Source organism: Aspergillus wentii (assembly GCF_001890725.1).
Source record: "Aspergillus wentii DTO 134E9 unplaced genomic scaffold ASPWEscaffold_3, whole genome shotgun sequence".
Lineage (NCBI taxonomy): Eukaryota > Fungi > Ascomycota > Eurotiomycetes > Eurotiales > Aspergillaceae > Aspergillus > Aspergillus wentii.
Genome location: NW_024467834.1, coordinates 48381 through 71893, shown reverse-complemented (window position 1 = coordinate 71893; position 23513 = coordinate 48381). Strand labels below are relative to the sequence as shown.

The following is a 23513-nucleotide window of genomic DNA, read 5'->3' as shown; positions in this document are numbered from 1 at the left end:
GGTAAGGGCTCGAAATGCGCTAGTCCATTCCGGGAGTAGTGCCACTTTTTTCATGGCCAATCAGCACATGTTCGTTCACAACAACGACAGTCAGTCATGTCTGCTCGTTCTATACTTCAGCAAGGAAGAAAGATATACTAACGTCGCTAGTACTTTCATATGATCCAAGCACAAATTGACTTTTTCTCTCCTGGTATCTACGACTCCGTCATCAAAAGTGGCACACTGGAAGAAAAGGCACGTGCCGTCCAGGCTGCCCAGGTACATAATTTTGATATCTGTCCGATTGAATATTTCCAAGACTGCGACTTCTCCGTTTTTAAATAACCAGGCGAAGAGTCTGGAGCAGAGCATTGGACAGATCGGTTGGTGTTTCAAGGCGTTCCAGTGTACGATGTGGTTTTTCTCTACGCTGTTCTACAGCCAGATCCAGCCAAGAGAACGACTGCGGATGATATTCTGGACACTCAATATCTCGATGTTTACTAGATTACCCTCTTTGTATTTATTGGCTCCCAGATGATCAATCCTTCTTCGGTTTTTAGCCCAAAGTTGTTGTCGTCAGCACTCGTATATTATGGAGAAGTGTCAAGTGTTGAATTCTCCTGTGCAGAGGGTCCAACCGGTGAATGCAGCATGTCGCTACGAAGAAAATGCCCGATGACGTGCCGATCCCTTCCTGTTCGAGTATAACAGCTCGCATGGCTGTGTGAGATCTGCCTATCACTGGATCCAATTCGGCCTAAGCGCTGGCCGGCACTCAATCTGTAACAGAATCCCCACCATAAACCCCAGCGGCGACAAGCACTGATGAAAGGGGTTCAACAGACGAACCGTTGTGATCTATATAAACCATGTCAACTCTGTAAAGATCACAGTGACTATTCTTTCTTTTTTTGTCTTCACTCATTATGCATGCCACTCTTTTATCCTCGGCCTTGGCTATTGGGCTAGCCCAGGCGTACACCGTCACCAACAGTGGCCGGTTTATGTACAAAAACATCGATCCGATCGTCTTGCCTGGACAATATACCAGCCATATGCACAGCTTCTTTGGCTCTGATGCCGTCAATATCAACACCACCACCTCTGCTGACCTGCAGAAAGGATGCATTAGCACTGAAAACCTAAACGACTTTTCCACCTACTGTAAGTCACCAAACTATGACCCTAGTCAATGCTAATCCACCAGGGGTTCCCACTCTCTACCATGTCGACGGTGACAACTACACTGCCATCTCTCCCTACCGATTCAGCGCCTACTACGAAAGAACCGCCAGCGCCGAGATGGCCATTCCCCAGAACCTCAAAATGGTGGCGGGAAATTACTCGGCCACATCCCAGGATGGAGTCGACAGCAACGCAGGCATCACATGGTTCTGCGAAGGCAGCGATTCAGGCGACAAAGATGGCGATGCTGCCTTTCCCACCAAGACCTGCGACACGCATATGCAGACACTGCTTCTCTTCCCGGACTGCGCCAACAACAAGACCTTGGAGTATGCGTACTCGGGCAACCCCGACTACAATCCGGGATACCGTGAGAACCGCTGTCCAAAGGATATGTATCGCATTCCTCGTCTTCGCTTCTCCATCCGCTATGATCTGCGCAAGATCCTTCCCGACGGCTGGTCTGGCCCTCCCCCTCTGCAGCTTTCCTCTGGCTCGTCATACTCCACGCATGGTGATTTTATCATGGGCTGGCTTCCCGAGGCAGCAGACAACATGGTCAAGGACGCCCCTTCCAACGATAGGGAATATTTCAGAGTCTTGGGTCCGAACGACATCAAAAAGAACGGTTCTGTCTGTACGAATGCAACTGACAGTGACCCAAGTCATGGCACGAGTGATTACTTGACGAGTCTGAAGATGATGGGAAAGAGTATGAGGAGACATCTGGCCAGCCACCGACGGGGACATTATTAAGCAGCATCTTGGGGGGAAGAAAACACTCGGATTAATCTTGCATTTGTTGAACGGAAAGAATATGATTAAGTGGTTTGTGGGGTATTGTATATTAGGGGTTCTTCAGTTATCTACGAAGGAAAATAATTACGAGGAAGTAGGTCTGGATGAATAGTTTTACTGGATGATAGACACATTTAATATAGAACATACAGACACACACACGCAAGTGAAGGGATATACACAATAGAACACGCTCAAAAAAATATTAAAGAAAACACAGTCGCACTCAGTATTCCACTCCTTTCCCGTGTGTAGATTTCGTGGCATAACCGCATTCGTAAAGCTCCCCATAAACGTCCCCCTCCTCGATCTCCTGGGTACAGTCATCTGTCTCGATGAATGGACAGATGTGATCCCAGAGAGAACACTTCTCGTGGAAACGCCCCTTTATCTGCGAGGAACAGGGGCATTCGATTGATTTGCACTTGCTGATCAACTCGCCAAGAGACATGAGCTCTCGGTGAGCCTCTGGCAGGCGACTATCTCTGGCTGGCAGCCTAAGATCGTTATTGCATTATTGAATCCCCAAGGCTTTGCCTAAACCATCGGCAGAATGTATTGTTTAGGTTGCTACCAGTTGCAGTGGAGACAGACTGACGCCTTGTCTACACTCGTAGAACAATCGAACGACACTCTGCAGGACTAAACAGTGGGCTCCCATTTGAAATCAGCCCACGGCCTTCCTCCAGTCTCATGTGCCAGATCCTGCATTGATTTCCACTTCCAGTTGGTTTCGTTGGCGTTGACGATATCGTTTCCATTCCCAATTCCATCCTGAGTATGGTCAATCTTTCCCTCTCCCATCAAAAATCGCAAATATCTTTCTGGTGTTCCAGATGGCCTAGCAAGGATTTTACTTTTGTATTCCTCTAGGTCAATGCAGGATACTTTGATACTCCCCGATCCATTCTCCTGCATGATTTGCGCAATTTCCTCCACGCTTTTGCTGTCACCACTGAGGTGGATCTGCTCTGGTACAGCATCGATGGATGAACTGACCAACGTTGCGACTGCCCGTCCGACATCCTCCATGCTAGTAAATGATATCCGCCGCGAAGAGTCGCCCACAGCTTCGTAATGGCCTTTCGCCGTGTTGAAGCCAAACCAAGGGCCGATGGAGTCTTCCAGAAACAAACCAGCAAAGACCTTACAGATCTTCGTGTCCGACTGTCCAAGGAGTTTGCTGGCTAGGTCCATATGGTGTTTCTTCGCATCCCACTCGACATGGGGAAAATCATGGACGTAATGATCGACGCCAAATTCGGACGGAATATATAGCTTCACTGATGTTGCCGGCAGACCACGGAGGAGCGTCTCCTTGAATGCATGTCCTTCCGGCCCGATTCTGTTTCCATGTCAGTCCATTGACTGGAAATACGTGGTCTCAGAGTAACTCACGCGTTAATGAGCACATCGACCCCACTGAGAGTTTCAGCAAGAGAGTCCTTGTTGTAGATCCGAATTTTGGCTCCCTGGGCAGTAAACTCTTGAAGTTTTGGTGATTCTGTCCGGGATAGAAGAATGATATCCTGGAATCGAGATTTGAAGGCAGGCAAGAAAAAGGCTCTCGTGAGCTTTTTGCCCAGGTTGCCAGATGCACCGGCAATTGCGACTGTAGGAGCGGCCATTATATAATTGAAGGACTGCCAAAATATATTCCACTTGAAAGTTTAGGAACGAATTATCTCGAGGAACCTGCTGTATAAATGTCACTTGGGCGTGATGTTTATCTTGTTTGAAGCATTTGCATTCCTTTGACTTTGAGTGGTCCATGCTGGACAATGGCCAATCAGAGTGCATAAAATGATGTCACTCTGGCTATGCAAAATATGCAAACAGTTCAAGTGGAACTGAGTGCAATCCCGGATTGGACGGTTTTGTTTGTATCTTCAGCAAACAGATCAAACACTCAGCATCCTTCTCATTGGTCGAGGGCCTCGCGGGGAAACATCGAAGTGTAAACCCGACAGGAACAAGCCTCTATTTTCTTACTGAACTTCATATGCCGTTCTGCTTGGGGAAGAAGAGGTTTTGTGCTTTCCAGTAGAAAATCACTTACATAGTGTCAGGGGATAATTTGTCAAATACTTTGGATGCATCAGGCTATCCAACTTGTCAGTCGATCGGCCATAATATATAATGGGAATATTCTCAGGAAAGAGCCTATATTACGCTGAAAGCCATGTTTCATTACTCTGTTATCTTTCAGTATAGAATCGACTGGAAATAACCATGACTGAAGAGCCGAGTGCATCGAGGCCGTAGAGTTATTCCAAGAAAGACTATAAGTAATCATCCACGGTAAAAGATGCTCACATTTCGTACTGAATACTCGCCAGCAATAGCTCAATCCCCAGACAGAAAAAGAATCTTGAGATAAAAGTCCATAAATGATGATGATCAATAAATGTCATGCTCCCGCACAAACTTGGCCTCCTCTCTCTCAAGATCAACTTGTGTGGTCTCCAAGACGCTTATTCTCTGGGTATGCCCGGCGTCCTACATCCCCCGGGTGTGGGATGATTGCCGGGGAATAGACTTTTGCTTTTTGTGCTCGTGGATATTTCTCAATTTTTGGACGAGGCTCGTTCAAGGGTCTAACGAAGCAAGCACTAGTGGCGCCCCAATAGACAAGTGGAGGTGGAAATATACTCGAGTAGGTTGTAGCTCTATAGGACGTTTAGACTGTTGTATCCTCAACAGTATCACCCTTGCATATTCGAGAATAGTCCGCTCTCCTTCCGAGTTGGGTATTCCCACCCGAATATGCACATGCCCATGTCCCTCTTCTGCTGCTGATAGGAAAGACGACTGATCAATGTAGGGCATCTGATATTATCCTTCCATTCGTTCACGCCCCGTCAAGATGGTTTTCCGGGAAACGGGCTCGTTCCCTAGCTAGGGCTCAGGTGGCAGATCGACCGATCTGCTAAGGATTGAGGCACAACACTCTGAACGATCTCCATCGCCTGGAGGAGAACGGACGATCTTCGTGCTGAGCCGGAGTGGAAGAAGTCTACTTGAGGGGAGTCATTAGGTATTGCACTGAGGCAAGGTCAGCAAGATGGACACGTAGAACTCTGCCGGCGCATCGTTCAACCAAACCCATCCCGAATTCGTGCCAAACACCAGAGGTTGGATGATCCCCAAAGAGTAAACCGAGGTTGATTTGAAGGAAGTGAAAAATCAGAATGATCCGGTCTTTTCCCCATCGAATGTAAACCGACAAGTCTAGTAATCTATGAACATAAGAAATGACCAATGAATTCATGGGGCGCAGTATAATTTCCAACCATTCTGTGCCATCCGTCTTCAATCCTGTCTCCTCCCCTGAATCAGACTCAGTGATCTGCCTATTCCAACTAAGCGACGAGTCAGTGTGTTTTGTCGAAATCATTCTAGCAAGAATGTAATCGGAACCTCGGCCGGTTCAATCGGGACGGCAAATGCTAGTTCCATCCACATTCCACGCCCCGCAACGAATAGAAAATTCTAGAGCAGTATGCCACCTGGCAAACATCTAAAGTAGGTTGGTACCTCGGACGGCGAAGTTACATCTGCAGGTGGCACCCGTCTCTCAAAGGGTGGTATTCGGCTGGGCTGTATAGGAGGTGGGGCGTGGCTTTCCCGGTCTTTCACTACTGTCTACATGTACATATGCAAACATCGAAATTCGAGGATACGCTTTACGGGCTATGCAAAGTGGGCACAGGGGAAATTTACTCCATCCCCCACACTATAAGATCATTCAAGAGCCTTTCTGTATGCCTAAAGAGATATGCGGAAATTCAACTGGGCTAAGCTGGTACCATCCATGTCATTGCTCCTAGTTATGTTGGACTATAACGTCACTTTATTTCGTCGAGGCTCGCAGAATATAGCGTGGAGGCTGGACTAGCCATTGTCTGCGCTGAGAACAAATCTCGGTGCAGCACCTTGGTGGCAAGTTCAGCATGTGCTTCCTCGATCACACATCCCGCAATTGTATCAATCGCACCTAGTTTAACGTAACAGAATTAGCAAATCAGATCGATATATGAACGTGAACGTCCCAAATGGAAGAGCAGCGGCCGCAGGATCCTGACTCACCATGCAGAACCATTCTCACAGGGACCGCCAGATCACGTAATACTCGTAAAATGCACGCTAGCGCAAAGTCCATGGAGTTTGTGAGACGGCATACTACGCAGAGTAGAGCCATACAATGGCTCACTTTGACTGCGGTGAATTGCACTTTGAGCTCCTCGATGGCAGACCAGAGCCGTACATCCGCCGGTTGCAGAGCTCCGTAAGGTCGGTCTTCCGGTATGGGAATCGCCAGTGAGACTCCCGATTCGCTTATTGTGACCAGTTCTCCAGTAAACTGCCATTTCTGAAGAATGTCCGAAATGCGGCTCTGAAACTTAAAGCCCGGCATACCGAGCGGGCTGCGGACGCTCACGATAGCCATATAACTTTTTTTGGTAATAGCCATTAACCCTTCCTGTGAAGCTTCCACATCGGGCGTAACCAGGGTTCCGGATCCCAATGGGTCCCTGACGTTGCGAATGGACATGGCGAGATTTCGGTCCTTCGCCACGTCGACTGCTGCACAGTGCACCACTTCGGATCCATAAAATGTAAGATTCCGCAGTTCGGAAATCGATAGCGAATGGAGTAGCTTTGCATCTGGCACGTGGCGTGGATCTGCCGTAAATACTCCGTCAACCTCTTTCCAGATCTGCAGCTGCGCAGCGTCAAGGCCCGTGGCGACGAGGGCTGCGCACAAGTCTGTATACCCACGCCCAACAAAGCTAAGCAAGGTTCCTGTGGAGCGAAGCCCGAAGTAGCCGGTGATGACAGGAATGCCGGGTACGGAGCAGGCCTTCAGGGAGAGCTCTGCGGCCACCGCGTCAACGAATTCTTTGTCTGTCCAACTACCTGGAACAGCCGCCGATACGCTCAACTCGCTAACATCGACGCAGGTTGCTTCCCGTCCATGGTCTTGTAAGATTGCAGTGACATAATGACAACTCATTCTCTCACCGGCACTAACAACCCTCCCAACGCATGCAGGACTGATTTCACCCAGGAAGTACGCTGCATTGAGGGTATTCACCACACAAGCACATTCGTAGCGAATTCTGTCAATCAACCTTCCCCGGATCTCGCGCGAACGGATCTCTCGCTCGGCTGCTTGGGTGTGCTCGAGTCGTACTTGGTCGATTATTGTAGAGAAGCTTGCACCATCTGTTTCAAGCTCACTGCAAGCGAGGAGTAACCTATTTCTGTATTAATGATAGTCCTAGCTCTTGGATTCATCAGCAATGAATCCCTACCTGTTCGTTGTGCCACTTGCTTTGGTTGAGCGACTGATAGCTGAGCAGATGACGGCGACCCTGCTTTCCGATGTTTCTGGTCTTCGTGGTGGTAAGAATCTGGCATCATTCGATTGATGGGGCGTTCCACTTACAAAATAACCTCCTCGACGATCTTGGAGGCAAAATGGCCGATGCTCGTCCCTCCAAACTTTTGCACAATCCAGGGCCTTGGAGCCACCGTGCGCACGCTTTCGTGTGCGGATGGGAAGGTCACAATATCTGGCTTGCCTAGAGCTAGGGAGATTGCTTCCTTCATGTTGATATTATCCATCATCAATGTGGAGGCTGGCCACGGGTCAAGTCAAAACTGGGTATTTAGACTAACAATGCGAGCGGTCTCGAGGTTCAAGTATTCATAACTCGCTATTGACAAAGCAGAATCTACACAAAGCCGACTAACGAGGCACTGTATACGTCAGCCCAGCTTTCCAGCCTGTCTAGACCGTTGTCACTTGCAGATCGACCACATTCAGGCTACTGAGATGACAAATTTGCCGATTCTCGAACAGGAAAAAGCACATCATGACATGAGGTCTGCATTTAGTTTCAGATGATCATTGACTAGTGGCGTAACGACTTTTGCAAATATTTGACCTGTCATCCGGTAAAATACCGCTCCCTTCTCTACCGAGGTCCTCCTGTAATCCTACGGATCTTATCTGAATCAGGTTCCCTGCGGTATTTGGGTGGATCTTGACGAAATGATCGAGTGTGCCTTGCGTCAATTGTGCGCCTGGTAGATTAGGCGTAAACTATTCACCGTGATATAGCACGCTACTATACCAGCGGAGCTCCGAATTCCGTGACAAGCTGACATCCAGCGTCAAGTACCCAATTGCTGTCCATTGGTGCACTGATTTCTCCCAAGGTTGTTTTAAGTAAACAATTGGAAAATGGTTCTGGATGCATGTCTGCGAAATCAATGTTGCCACCAGCCTCTCAGACCTGTGGAACCCAATGATTACTCAAACCTTTGGAAGAATCACATGTCCCCAGAAGTAGCACAGGTGTGTCGGAGTCTGACGCGATGAGGTCAAAAATTCCATGTCCAGGAGACACCACCCGCCAGACCCTGGCTTTGAGGGTCCCTGATAGCCATCAGACAGGCTTATATTGACCTCCCTTCTGCTGGTGAACGGATGAAGTTACAAAAGACAAAGATGATATCTGACAGCACGACTGGTATGTATCAAGAGGATTCTGTGACTAGAATTATTTTAACAAGACCATAGACGGAAATCTTGAAGCATCACAGACGAAAGGATGCGAGCTTACTAGTCCGAGCATCATCCGCATACCACACCTTGATCTTGAGTTCGGAGAATCACTAAAAAATGTCCCCGTAGCATACACGACACATGGCACACTTTCGTCCTCCGGGGACAATGTCATCGTGATATGCCATGCTCTCAGTGGAAGTGCAGAAGTTGGTATTTGGTGGCGCGCTCTTCTGGAATACGGAGCTGGTGCAGCACTAGATACTTCAAAGTATTTCATTGTCTGCATGAACTGTCTAGGGTCCCCATATGGCACTGCCAGCCCATTGACTGACAAGAATGGCGATCCATCCCTCGGCCCCTACGGGCCTGACTTCCCCTTGACCACCATCCGAGACGATGTTCGGTAAGTTTTGCCCTGCGATTGTATCTCTTGTTGAGCTATATGGCTAACAACACTAGACTTTTCCGTTTAGCTCTTGACTTCCTCGGCGTGACGCAAATCGTCTCTGTTATTGGAGGCTCGATGGGTGGGATGCATGTCATGGAGTTTGCATACTTTGGCCCCGAATATGTCAGAAGCATTATACCAATTGCGACTTCCGCAAGCTACAGTGCATGGGGCATTGGATGGGGAGAGATGCAACGACAGTGCATATATAGCGACGCTCGATTCCGTACGTTCAATTGTGGGAGTCTCCACGCTTGATGATCCATTCCGCTAACCTATATCTATATATCTATATCATAGGCAATGGAAGCTACGATCGAGATGAAGTGAGTGATATAAATCCAAACAACAGCGCAGATTTACTAAAGTCAAACAGCCACCTGTTATGGGCTTAGCAGCCGCACGAATGGCCGCAATGCTTTCTTACCGAAGCCAGAAGTCTTTTCAGACACGATTTGGACGCAAATGTGACGACAGAAGGAAAAAGACCCATGAAGCCCAAAAGCGTGAACGATCTCTGTTTTCTGTTCAATCTTACCTGCAATACCAAGGGGATAAATTCATCAATCGGTTCGACGCCAACTGCTATATCGCGCTCACGCGCAAACTAGACACATACGATGTGTCTCGTGGTAGATCTACTACGGTTCAAGAAAGTTTGGCATTGGTCAAGCAGCCCGCACTCATCTTGAGTATTCGGTCAGATGTGCTGTTCACCTTTGAAGAGCAGTTGGAGTTGCATCGGGGAATTCCCAACTCTGTCCATCAAGAGATTATTTCTGATGATGGTCACGATGGGTTCCTGTTGGAAACGGAACAAATCAACGGATTCCTTTTCGATTTCTTGCAGAGGCAGCAAGTGAACAACCAGATACCGCTCGCTTCCCCGCCTGATGAAGGCTTGGGGCTTTGGGGGACAGTATGGAAGACTACTATAGGCGGTGCATCGTGGCTAGCGTCGATCCTAAATGGGGACAAGGAACACTGAGAGCAGAATGCTTTTTATCTGGATTTTGCATTGGAATTTGAGCACTGGCCGCTGCACAGTTTCCATCATAACCTATACGCTTTCTTATTTTGTTGTTGAGATTATGCATTCTTATGGAACCATTCATTTACTTCTTTAATTCCTCTCTTTCTGTTCTCCCTCTTTCTTTCCAAGGTTCTCCGGATTTTTTTTTTAACGAAAACATCCGTACTATCTGTCTTTTCCTGGTTTAGACGTTCAAAAGTTCTTGTTATACATATCGTTCATACCATACCGACAATAATAACTCGGCATTTAATGTTTAAGAGAGAACCCAGGAGGTAAGGGTAAGCGCTAGAGCTAGTACTAGAGCTAGTACAGTCGGTGATCACCTGACGCCTGAAACAACGCTCCTGTTTCTATTATTTATTCTACATTACCTCTGGTGACTGTAACTGTTATTGAGATGCGTAAATGCTCCTATACTCTGTAAACAAGTACCATTTCTCCTCGCCAGTATATTACTGATGTACCTTTTCTTCTCTTGCTGTCAAGTTCTGGGGTGTGACATGTGCAGTGGTGCCTTGATTAAATTGAGTAATTAATACTAAATTATTCCGTAACTTCGGTGTAGTCGATTTAGTCACCTACTTCAAGGAATTAATTGCCTCTATCGTTGGCTCAATTGAAGCCATATTGAATGAGATATATGCAGTTGAAGTTCGAAGTCCATCGTCAAAATAGTCGGTGAGGAGAGATCGGGCGGCATGTGGGACCCGGCGGCTGGGGCCGAAGGTCAGGTGATCACCGGCTGTAGATCCCAATGTTCTCGAGCTCTTTCCGATAGGATAATTCAAACATTGCAATGAAGTCCAGCCCAAAACAAGTTCGCCCCCAGAAACGAAGTGCAGGCTGAGCCCATCGTGATATGTGGTGAAATGTGACTTCAGAGGAAAATCAGTTGAGTGGAGTAGAGCACCAAGCTCGGCACTATGTGTGATTTCTTCATGGTGGAGTTTCAGCCACCTGAAAGAACTACGAGGTTTTCGAAAACCGCACACTGGTAAATATAGCACGATTCGGCCAATTGCAATCGAAGGAATATAATATATGATAATGAAATCTATAACTATATCACGCTTGGAAGAGTGTAAGGTTGATGACATTGATTAATCGACATATAAACCAGGACGGGTAGTATCAGAACCCCGTGAAACAAGATCACTCCTGTGCATATGGGTCTTTGTTTGGAGTCTCCTTCTCTATCATTTTCATCTGCGGGATGACAGTCTTCCACTGGTCAATGGATGTGATACCGTTGAAGTATCTCATGATGTTTGGGTGCGAAGTGCGCCAGTCGGCATCCAGGACCCACTCCATACCTCGGGCGAGGTACATCGCCACAAAGAGATCGGCAATCGTGGCTGACTCGCCAACGAGGTGATTCTTGGACTCCAGGGCGTTTTCGAGAAGACCAAGAAGGTGGTTGGATGCAATCTTGCCGTTGTCAACAGCCTGCGCATCGTACGGGGCCGGCTTCTTCATATTCGGAATCAAAGGCAAAAACCTATATTTCGTTAGGCAAACTCAAAAAATTGAAGCCAGTAGCTGGAGCACAGAAGCCATGACTTACCATGAAGCCAGAGTACCCAGCATCTCTTGGTTTGCCCAGCTCACCCAAGACATAACCTCTGCGACTTGCTTGTGGGAGCCATCTCCCAGGAGCTTCGCTTGGTTTTGGATCCTAGCGAGGTACTTGATGCGTTGTAAGTCTTGATTTCCCCTTACAGACCATCTTTCACAACTTACAGTTGTAATTGCGATGACCTCCGTGATTTTCACGTCAGGGCCCTTCAATGCAGGGACCTTGCCTCGGCTCAGGGGGAACTCAGAAATGTATTCATCCGTGTTCACATACATCCGAGGGACTACAGTTGAGAGATGCAGAGGAATCCCCTCAAGGGCAGCCTATATAGCATCAGACCTAGTCGGCAACTTGAATTCCATAGACCTGGCTTGAACATACCACAATGCGGATGATGCGGGTGCGGGGGTTGCCCTAGGAATATTCAATGTCAATTGAAGGCAAGAAAAACCAAATAGAAAGGACTATTCTAAGACAGCAGGAAGGAAACAAATACCTCGTAGCCGTAGACAGTATATTGCATCCTGAAAGAATCCAAAGGAAGCAGGAACATAAAATGATTTGATTATCTGGAGACGGTGGGTTGTTCTGAGCCCTTTTAAGATGGCCCATCGCTGGCTCATATACTACTGTTGGAAGTCATCTCGCATGCTCCTTTGCTTTCTTTCGAGCACAATATCGTCAACAAGGTTGATTATCATGGAGTCGATGGGCTATTGCTTATGCAACCCCTAGAAAGATTATCAATCCGAATGATCGAGCCATATACTCGGAGTCAGTTCATATTGATATACATGTCGGTATCAGATTAGGCAAGTCGTTGAAATGATCGTTTTGAAAATTTCCCGGGGTAATACTGCGTTTCCTTGTGACATCTTGAATCATGTAGTGGATAATCCTTACGATATTCCGAATACGGATGGGTGTTAAATTTAGGAATGGGACTTCCAAGGTTGTCATTTTGATTACTTGACGATGATCTTATTGTTCCGACTGATGAGTTACTGTATCCGGAAATTTACTTGGGTTTTTGGGGACCCCCAGGGCCAAATCCCCCAGGGAAAACCTAGTGCCTAAATGCTCTGTGTAAGAATAATATAGATTATGGACTAGCTAGTGATTTCCTGAGACATACAGCGCCTAGAGTGGCTTGGAGTGGCAATGTAACAATGACGTGATGAAGCCTTATGGGGCTGAGGGCTGTGAACCATGTTGAAAGTCTGTTGCTGTTTCCATGCCTGAATATAGGACTGTAGAAACCAAATATTCCCCCAGTTATTATCACAAAAGTCTTGATAAGTCAAGTACTGAGCCCAGATGTCCGGGGCCTTATGAGTAGCTGAGAAAATGAAGCCACTTATACCATATTTACCGTAAGGTTAATAGCGATGCATCAACATACAAACCGATCTAAGCAAATTGTCTGGTCTTTATGGACCATAGAGGTAAAGATACGATATTGGAAACATAGAAATCGACGCATCTACATTTCCATGGGTGGTTGAGGGCCTTGGTCGAATGTGAAGCCGCTTTAAGTGCTTACCATACGTTCCATGGGGCGATGCAGTTACCAGACAGCAGGTTAGATCCAGGCATCAAAGCACTTGGGGCTATAAGGCTTCGTAGATCGACAAGAGAGCGAGCGACACCGAATTCTAGTTTTCAATTTCATCCAAGTTGTTTAAATAAATGCCTTTCTTTTTCATTTGAAGTAGTATACTTGGAGCCTGAATCAAAAATAAAAAATCTCTAAAAATCTCTATTTACTCATGGTCACTATTTGCCGTGTCCTCCGCATGTGTGGACGGTGGAGTGTTTGCGACCTCATCCGTTAGTCCGCTATCTTCAGAAGCGTTTCCATTTTCACTAATAACGCCATGGATTCGAGAGGCCTTCATGGCATCCGCCTCGGCCAGCGCGGTTCGGAACGCAGCTAAAAGCGCACGCTTGTCTTCTAGTCCAACTGATACCCGCACGATGGATTCATGTAGACCGCACTCACCAGCCCAGGCCTTCTGCTTGTGGAAAACCGTTTGTACGTAAGGTTGGGCCAATGTGACAGGAGCTCCGAGGGATGGACCCTTGTGCACGTTCAAAGCATTGAAGAAGACACTTGCTTGCTCAACATCCTCGAATTGAATGGTGAATAGCCCACCGTAACCGGGTATGAACTCTTCGGTCGGCTGGCGCATTTGAGCACGGTAGTTCTCAGGCTGAGGGTCTAGCTTGGGGTGATATACATGGGTAATGGCGCTCTTCGGATCGTCGCACAGGGGCTGGAGAGACTCAGCCAAGTAGCTGGCGCTGTTATTAATGTGCGTGGTGCGCATTAATAGATCACGGCTGTTTTCTTCGAGCTGCTGAGCGTCGCCACCGTAGAGGTAATTTCGGTAGTTCAGCTCAAGGTCATTCTTCCAGTCTGGATAGAAAGACGAGGCAGAGTTCAACACGATACTAGAAAAACGTTAGCAAGTCGAAGATCATGCAACAACGACTGGTTGCCCGGACTCACCTTCCCGCCATAACATCGGCAGAGCCGCTGAAGCTCTTGGTCAAAGACGTGACCAGCATATCGGCCACACCCAGCAAATCAACGTTGGCGAAACCACCAATGGTCTCATCAACCACGACAGCAGCATCGAACTTGTCTGCCAAGGCGCGGACCCGTTGCATGTTGGCCGTGCGCAGCAGAGGGTTCGAAGGGCATTCGCACCAGATCGCCTGCACCGGAGTCCTGGCAGCAAATTGCTGGGCCAAGAACTCCTCCAGCTGCTCGAGGTCAGCTTCCCCGACGAAAGGGAAGAATTTTGCTCCCGGGCCGAAAGTCTCGACGAGTTTCAGAGTGAGTTCATACGGAAACCCGAAGACCACAGAGGGTCCTCCAATCCTTCTGAGCAGAAGCTCCTGCGCATGGTATATGGCCGCCATTCCGGTGGAATAGAGATAAACATCATCGCGAGCGACGAGTTCGCTCCTCGTGGTACAGCTTGGAGCTCGCTCAAGAAGATTGGCGATACGCTGGCACAGCTTGCGATGAGGACGCTCCGACCATCGACCGCGCACGCTTGGATGCTCTTTGCGAGTGTCCCCAGTCACATCACGAATAGTTCGCATTCGAGCATTCACGTTTTCAGCCAGTCGGGAGGAAATCCCGACGCCGACCAAGCGCCAGAAGGTGCGAAGAGGCAGTTCACGATCCTTAGGACAAAACACACCGTGCAAAGTGATAAAACCTATCTCTTCGTCTTTCAAGGCCGGCTCAAGTTCGATTTCCAGTGAGCGGATAGACAGGATATCATCCGGCAACGCGGCTTCGCTGTGGACTTCCACGGACGTGGCAAAGTCACGACACGCCCGCGCGTAGTCAAGAGATGGAAAGAAGAAGCACGAGCTGGCATCATTGGAGAACTTTTCAATGCATGCTCTATTGAACTAAAATCGATTCAAATCAGGATAAACACAACGAGTGCTGTTTCTCAGAAAGCTTACCTGGTTGACATCTTGATGGATAAAGGACCGTGGATACCCAGTAAGTTGAGCATTCTTTACCCTGGGTGCACCGGTGAACATTTCCTTAATGTCATCCCAGGTCGGCAGTTGTACTGAGACAGCATGTTGAACATTAGGCACGGGCTGACCCATTGCCGGAGTCAGAGGCAATGGGTTCAGTGACTCGAGGCTAACACGCATCTTGATCAGCACAGACTCGATCCAAAATCAAAGAGGAGAGAGGGGTGACAAAGGTAAGATGCAGAACGAGAATGAGTTTGGGCTGCGTAGGAGTCCTGTTTTATCTTTATAAATTATGCTTGGATGTTCACACTCCATAATCCCATCTAGTACGGTTGTGCTCTCGCAGATACCCGTATTTAAGAGCGTAATGGATTTTGTTTCAGTGCTTGGTTTTTGCAAAACGAGATCACCCACCCGGTACCTGTCATTACGGCCCCCTGGCTTTCTGTCATACCTTGGGATCTCTGGACTGGACCCTGACCCAATGTACCCTGTTAGCGTAGACTGTACTGACCTATAAGGCTGCGTACGAGTGGTACTTTGTCGTTGTGAGCCACCTGTGTGCTATGAGCAAGAATACTGCGTGGTCCAGTATATGAGTGATAGTGGTCAGAGTGAATCATTTACCCCGCAGCAATTGACTGTGCGGTCTTTTAAATACAGGCTTGCTTGAACATGCAATCACATGATATCTAGAAGCCAAGACATCGCCGGGATGTTTTTGGCATCGCCATCAAGCTCTAGGGTGTGACATGGCCATAATACGTAGAATTGCGAGGAACTGATAGAGTGCTCCCCAGAGCTGAGTGTCCTTATATATCCATCCTCAATATACCAGTATGCATACTATCTGTTGCATTTTTACTGGTATTCTCCTACATAGTATTATATCTCCGGTATATAACCGAGATGCAGGGACTGTGTACCATTCCATAGAATATATTTCTAGTTCGATAATATCATATTTACTAAGTAATTATTAATATTAGTGTTCCTTTAGTAATCCCCAATTTTCCTTTATAATAATTTCAGTATTATCCCTGACTACCTGATTCTACCCGATACAGTCGCTGACTGCTGTAACATTGACTTCCTTAAGACCTATCCATAAGCCTGTACAGTAATATTTTTACTAAATATTGTTTGAAGTGGCTTCTCAGCAGCTGGATTAATCCTATTCAATCTAGATTGTATACTTTTATAGCTGAATGTATCGTTAAAGATACTAATACTGCCTACCAGCTAATTAAATATTTCAGTTCCTAAAATACCTTATAATCTAAAGTAGTTAGAAAGGTAGGAACCTACATTCAAAAAGCTGCTGTACACTAGCCTATTACGGGATATAAAAAGGGTGTAAGCAGCACTATACTTCTTACTGAAGAAAATTGGGATCTACAGGCTGCATATAAGAGGAAAATCTGAAAGAAGAAGGAACATCGGTAATATACTGATACTAAAGAGGGTCTCTTAATATATGAAGGTCAAGACCTCATACAAACTCGAGGTTGGGGTGATGAAGCTATCTAGACTGTATCTATAAAACCAGTAGCTGAAGTATAATAGTGCCCTAAACAGGCAGGCCTGAGCGGTAGTGACTGCCATATTATTAGATTTAAGCTACATGTTTTGGTGGTTGGATTGCTTCAATTTTCGACCACGGTCAGATGAGGTGCCGGTTCGGTCATCGGCGGAGCGTGGCCCTGCAAGTGTGGAGAATGGGCCGGTGGAGGATACAAGTCGAAGTGGATTCACATCACATTGTCGAAATACAGGTTTTGGAATCCGGCGTCAAGGAGTAGGACCCAAGGACCTTGTCTGCAAAGCCCGTGAGGTACTCTGTCCGGGAAAGCAGTTGGACTATGCTATGCCGACACACGGATTGCGCAATATGAGGCATTTCCATCCGAGTAAGCCCAGTGGACACATGCATGCCAGCTGCCCAAGCTGGTTTGCTTACTCTACAAGGGGGTGGTGTACGCCGTATCTCATCGGGGTACTTATTGACCGCACACACCGGTGGAGACCGAAGCAGAAGATCAATTTTGACAGAAATAATTCCGCAAACAAATTGTGCCATCAATACCGATCGAGCCTTCCTAATGGCGTCTACTGCGAATCTCCTCATTATCGGCGATGGAGCTGGGGCCATGTCGACTGCCTTGACCTTCTCATCGCGCCATCCCGCCGCTCAGATTCTTATACTTTCCAACCGAAACACGCTGGACAATTGCGAAACAGCTTCCGCTGTTGATCTTCGACCACTGCGAAGTGATTGCCAGTCGTCGGTGGGTCCAACTTTGGCTACTGAGGCCCGACGCATCATATGCGAAGACCCAGAACTTCGACACTGTCTCTACACGCGCGGTGAGATCTCTGCGCATGTGAAAGGCGACGCGAGAAGCACCAGGATCCTGGAACAGAGAAAAGCAATTCTAGGTCTTGATGATCCGAAGAGCACCTCCAAGTTGCTTTCTTCTCCCGAGAGCATCCGCAGTATTCTCATAGCTTCAGATGCCGAGGGCTTAGAGGGCCTAGAGGGCTCAGGCCTTCCAAAGTCCCGCTGGCAGGAGGCGATATTCGACGAATCTGCTGCCATTGTTGATTTCAGTCAGCTGCTGCTGATTCTATACCGCCGGTGTCAAGCTCGGTCCAACGTCACATTCCAATTTGGTGTTGATATTGAGCGTCTGATTATCAGAGATGATGCATTCAAGGGGCTGGTCCTGAACGGGGGCTGCGAGATTACAGCTCAAGCCGCTGTACTGACTGATCATGGCCTTCTCTGTCAGAAATTCTTTGGCCTTCCCTCGTGGGCCAAGCTCACTGGTTACGATGCCACCTGGCTGAAGCCATGCGAGTCAGTGTTGAAGAAATACAAAGACATCCCCGTCTTGACCAACCTCTCGACTGCCTTTACCGTTTTCCCTCCCATCAATGGAGAGTTCAAATGTACCCTAGAGCTGAATAATTACGGTGATGTGAATGTGCCAGGCGTTGAGTCAGGTGCCTGGTCCCTCGCCCCCAGTTCTGAGCGAGAGATTCGACGCAACCTGGCGGAGATTTTACCCGAAGCCGCTGACCAGCCTTTGTCACGGTCACAGTTGGCATCTTCTGTAACGACAGAGAAACGCAGTGGCTTCGTTCACCGCCACCCAAAGTTGGACGGACTGTTCGTTGCCATCCTTCCGACGACCCTAGAACCGCAGGCTGTCTCTCTGGGCGCAAAGGCTGTGGATCTAATCGATCAGGTTGCTACGTCCAATCTGTGTCAGGGCTGGGGCCTCTCAGACAGATACTCCGATTCAGAGAGCACCTTGTCATTCTACAAACCCATCATTATAGTGGGTGCTGGAGTGTTCGGCTTGACCACGGCCCTCCATCTTGCGCAACGTGGCTACAAGAATGTCACTATTCTTGACCGCGAGGCATATGACCAGACTGGCTACACCAGTGCCGCAGCAAGTGCTGATCGCAACAAGATCATCCGGGCCTCGTACGGAACACAAAAGCTCTACGAGAACCTTGCTTTCAAGGCCCTTGATCTCTGGGAGGAGTGGAACTCGGAGATTCGGAATGCGAGTGACTTGCCCGATTCGCTCTTCTTCAACGATCGTCTTTGGGACAACTGCGGATTTGTTCGTGCGGGCGAACTCCCTGGTCTCGACCCACAAGAGACTGCCACCCAGGACGGTTTTCCTGAGGCGCTCAAGGACACTCAGTACCGCCTGTCGGACGAGTCTCGCAGGAAGGATGCGCAGATGAATGGAATCGCCCCTGCCAAGCTCGATCTGTTCGATCGCTTCCAACGAGGGCTTGGCTTGGATGGCATCTTCGACGGGACGGGTGGATACGTTGCCGCAGACAAATCGTGCTCGTGGGTCCTTCATCTCTGCCAGAAGCTGGGAGTCCAACTCAAGCTTGGCCATCAATACGCGTTCACAGAATTCATCCGTCAAGGCTCAAAGATCGTCGGCGTCAAGACAGGGGTCGATGGCACCCCATTCCTTGCCGACTTGGTGATCGTTGCTGCCGGCGGCTGGACTCCATCCATCATTCCCGAGATCACCGATCTCCTTCAAACCACAGCGGGCAGTGTTGCAAAAATCCAACTGCCACCTCAGACTGAGCGGCCCGATTTGTGGAAGAAGTACAGTTCGTCAGAGTTCCCTTGCTGGTCCTGGCGCCTTACTGGAAGCACTATGCAGGGTACCGAGGTCGGCGGTATCTATGGTTTCCCTCGCACCCAGGATGGTTTGATCAAGATCGGTTTCCGCGGGACAAAGTGGACGAATATGGCATACAGTAATGCCGAAGGGCGCTTGATTTCTTACCCTACAACCAGCGCAGAGGGTCTGCCCAACAAGGCTCTCGACAAGATTCGCGAATTCTGCAGGGAAAACATGCCAGACCTGGTAGGGTTACCCATCTCCACGCGCTTGTGCTGGTATACCGATTCCTTGGACAGCAACTTTTTGGTTGATCGTGTTCCCGGCACCGAGGGCCTGATGGTTGCCAGCGGAGGAAGCGGACATGCCTTCAAGTTCCTGCCAGTTCTGGGAGAGCACGTCGTGGATGTGGTTGAAAGGAAGGATACAGCCTACACGAACCTGTTCAAGTGGCGCGACCCATCCGCCGGAGGCCAGAAAGCTCGGTTCAACACACCTTCCGATGAATGGCCTGCATTGCGGCCGGATGATATGTCTTGTGGCTGGTAATGTCAAATCTGCCCCATGCGCCCGACTTATTCAGTTGTTGAAGTGGGCCGACAGAATGGGATATTCAGGGAGGCCAAAATCAAACAAACGAGACATATGACAATAGCCTCTCGGCAATCTGAAGCGCGGACGAGACAAAAGCGTAGCTGGGTTGAAGAAACATCGGTGCCTCTTTGTGACAATGTTAGACCTTCCATAGTTTTAGTTTAACTACTTCACTCTTCACTCATTCATGCATCATCATGCATTTTCCTTCTGAGCAAAACGTCTGTAATCAGAGCCACCCACTATGTGGAAAAGGATGATAACCGCTTCTGGGTTGACAGAAGAGGAATGGCTAAAGCATGCTGGAGCTGATATTCATCGAGTTGAAATGGAAGTCGAAGTCGGCGGAAGCGAGTAGGTATCCGGCAATCAGGGGCGCCACCAATGCTTGTGTGCTTGACGTGTTTGCAAGTGGTCTGCCCTACGGGGACCCATGTCTCTCTCATCTCGATAGCTCCTTTTCTCTCTTCTTTCTCAACCACTTAATACAGTCTGTGATTGAGAGTTCTCTAGCGTAGTGTTGAGACCTTCAGTTATTAGGCTGAAGTGTACTAGATGTTAGGAAATCATGCACAAAAGAAACCGGTGGCCCATGTTAGCATAAAAATACTTTCATTTCAATGTGTGTAATGGCTGCAGACATGCTATGATGAGTCCCCGTGGACGGATAGAGAAAGGCGTTCAAAGCCAGGTCCGGTGGACTGACACAAAATAAACTCCTCGAGGTTCCAGAATTGCGAGGAACCCACAGCGAGTATGTGGTATGTCTCGAGGCTGCAGCTGCGACGAAGGATGGATACGTAATAACACAAACACCAATCGAAGAACGCATGGGCATTTGAGGGGGCCAATTTCCCGGGCGAGCTACTAAAAGGGGCAAAGACGCAGTGGATACAAATAATACTCATCATTTAGCTGCGGCTTGGCTGGGTCGGCTTGCGTGCCTTTCTGGTTCATACCAAAATATGCTGATCAGCGCGATTTGATTGCGTGCCCAGTTGTACTAAGGCGAAGGCAAGTGGATGAAAAGAGTTGCACGCTCCAGCATGACCAGAGGCTACATTGCATCATGATCAAGGAAATGGTTCTTAGATCCAATCCAAGCAGCTGACCCAATTGAATCGAGCGTACAAGACACAAATGGGAAGAGATGTCTATCGAGACCATATGCCAACTGCCAATTGTGGTTCCAACACCAGGTTAACTGTTCCTCCTTGGCTCCAGTCAGAGCACGAGATTGTGAGCGGCAGCCAAAAGCTAAGCCGGTTGCGCGAAAAGATGATTAATCCGACTAATGTAACGGGAGCCATATTAATTCGGAGCACTTTCACTTTTGGTTATGTCATATTTCAGGGTTGTCTTTTTCACCTCTACTTCTCCTTTTATCATGCTCGCATTGGTTGCTTCACTCTGTGGGACGACCAATCAGAGACTGGATGAGAGACAGGCCAAATATCCCGTCGCTAGCTGCGGGTGGCACGGAGAAGTGTGCGGGTCATGTCAGCATTTGAATGAGTACCTTACGACAGATCAGGCAGGCCGTATGTTCACTGCATGGTCAACACATCGATTACCGATACAGGGTCAAGGTCCTCAAGATATCCACCGCTGTTATGGTTCTCGGGCCTGTGGCTCACGGGGTACCTGGGACGCGTTGATAAATAGTCAGGCCACTACAATTTCACATAGACCCAATGGAGAAGCTCAGGTCTACCAACCGCACCGTTATATCTCACCATGACGACACTTTTGAGCCGGAAGAAATGTGGTATGCATCGAACTAAACAGGTACGGCTGATCACCATATTAATTGATGCTAGGTATACTCGGGGCTACAGGGTCAGTGGGGCAGCAGTTTATCCTTCTGCTCGCGAACCACCCTTTTTTGCACCTCCATGCAATAGGTGCCTCTGAACGCTCTGCAGGGAAGAGATACAAGGACTGTGTACAATGGAAGCAGAGTTCACCCATACCGGGTGAACACGAGGGCCTTGTTCTTCGGGCATGCAAAGCAGAGAATTTCAAAGATTGTGACCTCGTCTTTTCTGGTCTGAATAGCGAGATCGCGTATGAACTTGGTAAATACAAGTACCCTACCCTACCATTCTTGATTTTCTTGTGCTTACTGTATTCAGAGATGGATTTCGTCAAAGCTGAGATACCGGTGTTTTCCAACGCAAAGAGTTACCGAATGAATCCTCTTGTTCCCTTGGTGGTTCCTCTCGTGAACCCTGCGCACTTGGGCCTGATAAATTTTCAACGGGAGAAACTTGGGTTGAAAAAAGGGTTTCTTGTCTGTAACTCAAATTGCGCTGTTGTTGGTGTTGTGGTTCCGCTAGCAGCACTACAAGCCAAATTTGGCCCAATTGTTCAGTGCGAAGTGTTCACTGAACAAGCCGTATCAGGAGCAGGTTATCCAGGAGTCTCGAGTATGGACTTAGTGGATAACGTCATACCTTTTATCAGCGGTGAGGAAGAGAAGCTGGAGGTGGAGGCACAAAAAATACTTGGCAGTCTAAACGGTAGTGCCACTGAAATTGATGCGCAAACCGATCTTCGTATCGGAGCCACCTGTACTCGCGTCGGTGTAACTTATGGACACATCGCCTATGTGTCTCTGAGATTCAAGAACCATCCAGGTCCGAGCGTCAGACAGGTAGAGCAAGCAATGATGGAGTATCAGCCTGAGTTGCTAAAATTCGGTGTCTCCTTTTCAGGGCCAGCAATCAAAGTTTTCATGGAAGAGGATCGCCCTCAGCCAAGGTTGGACCGCAACATATCCAATGGCTATACCGTCAGCGTGGGAAGAATTCGGGACGGTGGAAAAGATGGCCATTTTGATCTCAGATTCGCAGCTCTGTCGCATAATACCGTGATAGGCGCCGCCGGATCGTCCATACTTAATTCTGAGATAGCTATCATTAAGGGTTTGATCTAGATCTGACTCTGATACAATGACTTTTCCTGCAACAAAACTGTCGTGCTTCCTCAATTTATTAATAGCCATAGCAAGCCACATAAGTCAACATCTAAATCCGATCCGCCGATTTTAGTGCGCTGTTCAGAACCGCGCTCGGACTTGACAACCTTGGAATCGTAATGGCCTCGGGGATTGTTTTCGTTTTTTACTTGCACCAAAATGGATGTATCTCTTTAGCTTGAAAGCTAAGGCATACGCACTGGGCAATAAAGGGAGCTACAGTTGCATTCGGCGCGAATTGGTGTGGATTAAGCGGTAAAAGCCGCATTATTCTGCACTATTCCTGTTTGGCCATGCACTAAACTAATTGCAGTTAGAGTTGGGTTGAATTGGATTCGGATTCTCCAAAGTCCAAGCCGCAATGTTATAACAGCATCAAGAATTCAATATAATCAATGCTCCATTAGATTTATATCATCTTTGTCGATCTCATTTCGCTATCCACCATCTCTGAAGCAATAGTAGCCCTATATTTATGTACATTCCAAAGTTGCGGAAACATTCATATTAACTCCGTAATGTTTACCCATTAATATATATACTCGTAATACCCGGCATTCAATAGTATATGAAAATAATTATTTTATTTTCAATAAAGTTCCATATCTAATTGACATCTATAACAAAGGCATTGTGTATATTAAACACT

The 23513-nt window shown here is 47.9% G+C and overlaps 9 protein-coding genes across 9 annotated transcripts; 5 read left to right on the top strand and 4 right to left on the bottom strand.

The window, feature by feature from the left end:
• Window positions 1-33: 33 nt before the first annotated feature.
• ASPWEDRAFT_37871 (uncharacterized protein) lies at window positions 34-544 on the top strand (the record flags this gene model as incomplete). The annotated part of the gene is made up of 1 exon (XM_040834773.1): window positions 34-544. A coding segment is annotated over exon 1 (164 nt), but the record flags the coding sequence as incomplete, so codon positions are not given.
• A 367-nt stretch (window positions 545-911) lies between these two features.
• ASPWEDRAFT_108466 (DUF1996 domain-containing protein) lies at window positions 912-1926 on the top strand (the record flags this gene model as incomplete). The annotated part of the gene is made up of 2 exons (XM_040827994.1): window positions 912-1149; window positions 1193-1926. The coding sequence occupies 2 exons, from the start codon at window positions 912-914 to the stop codon at window positions 1924-1926; spliced, it is 972 nt and encodes a 323-aa protein (XP_040689972.1).
• Window positions 1927-2610: 684 nt separating this feature from the next.
• ASPWEDRAFT_49833 (isoflavone reductase family protein) lies at window positions 2611-4099 on the bottom strand (the record flags this gene model as incomplete). Its single annotated transcript, XM_040837336.1, has 3 exons — window positions 2611-3313; window positions 3367-3580; window positions 4081-4099. The coding sequence occupies 3 exons, from the start codon at window positions 4097-4099 to the stop codon at window positions 2611-2613; spliced, it is 936 nt and encodes a 311-aa protein (XP_040689971.1).
• A 1717-nt stretch (window positions 4100-5816) lies between these two features.
• On the bottom strand, window positions 5817-7584 carry ASPWEDRAFT_106731 (uncharacterized protein; the record flags this gene model as incomplete). The annotated part of the gene is made up of 4 exons (XM_040827834.1): window positions 5817-5965; window positions 6058-7229; window positions 7287-7367; window positions 7421-7584. 4 exons carry the CDS (start codon window positions 7582-7584, stop codon window positions 5817-5819), a joined length of 1566 nt encoding a protein of 521 aa, XP_040689970.1.
• A 637-nt stretch (window positions 7585-8221) lies between these two features.
• On the top strand, window positions 8222-9984 carry ASPWEDRAFT_49832 (uncharacterized protein; the record flags this gene model as incomplete). Its single annotated transcript, XM_040837335.1, has 6 exons — window positions 8222-8335; window positions 8584-8951; window positions 9008-9222; window positions 9297-9322; window positions 9373-9784; window positions 9935-9984. The coding sequence occupies 6 exons, from the start codon at window positions 8222-8224 to the stop codon at window positions 9982-9984; spliced, it is 1185 nt and encodes a 394-aa protein (XP_040689969.1).
• A 1200-nt stretch (window positions 9985-11184) lies between these two features.
• Window positions 11185-12131, bottom strand: ASPWEDRAFT_169822 (glutathione S-transferase family protein; the record flags this gene model as incomplete). Its single annotated transcript, XM_040830524.1, has 5 exons — window positions 11185-11530; window positions 11597-11718; window positions 11773-11931; window positions 11990-12022; window positions 12105-12131. 5 exons carry the CDS (start codon window positions 12129-12131, stop codon window positions 11185-11187), a joined length of 687 nt encoding a protein of 228 aa, XP_040689968.1.
• Window positions 12132-13371: 1240 nt separating this feature from the next.
• On the bottom strand, window positions 13372-15250 carry ASPWEDRAFT_109021 (uncharacterized protein; the record flags this gene model as incomplete). The annotated part of the gene is made up of 3 exons (XM_040828049.1): window positions 13372-14062; window positions 14121-15040; window positions 15098-15250. 3 exons carry the CDS (start codon window positions 15248-15250, stop codon window positions 13372-13374), a joined length of 1764 nt encoding a protein of 587 aa, XP_040689967.1.
• Window positions 15251-18456: 3206 nt separating this feature from the next.
• Window positions 18457-19557, top strand: ASPWEDRAFT_82730 (FAD-dependent oxidoreductase; the record flags this gene model as incomplete). Its single annotated transcript, XM_040839565.1, has 1 exon — window positions 18457-19557. A coding segment is annotated over one exon (1101 nt), but the record flags the coding sequence as incomplete, so codon positions are not given.
• A 2064-nt stretch (window positions 19558-21621) lies between these two features.
• Window positions 21622-22822, top strand: ASPWEDRAFT_169819 (uncharacterized protein; the record flags this gene model as incomplete). The annotated part of the gene is made up of 3 exons (XM_040830523.1): window positions 21622-21652; window positions 21705-21962; window positions 22020-22822. The coding sequence occupies 3 exons, from the start codon at window positions 21622-21624 to the stop codon at window positions 22820-22822; spliced, it is 1092 nt and encodes a 363-aa protein (XP_040689965.1).
• Between the last annotated feature and the right edge of the window lie 691 nt (window positions 22823-23513).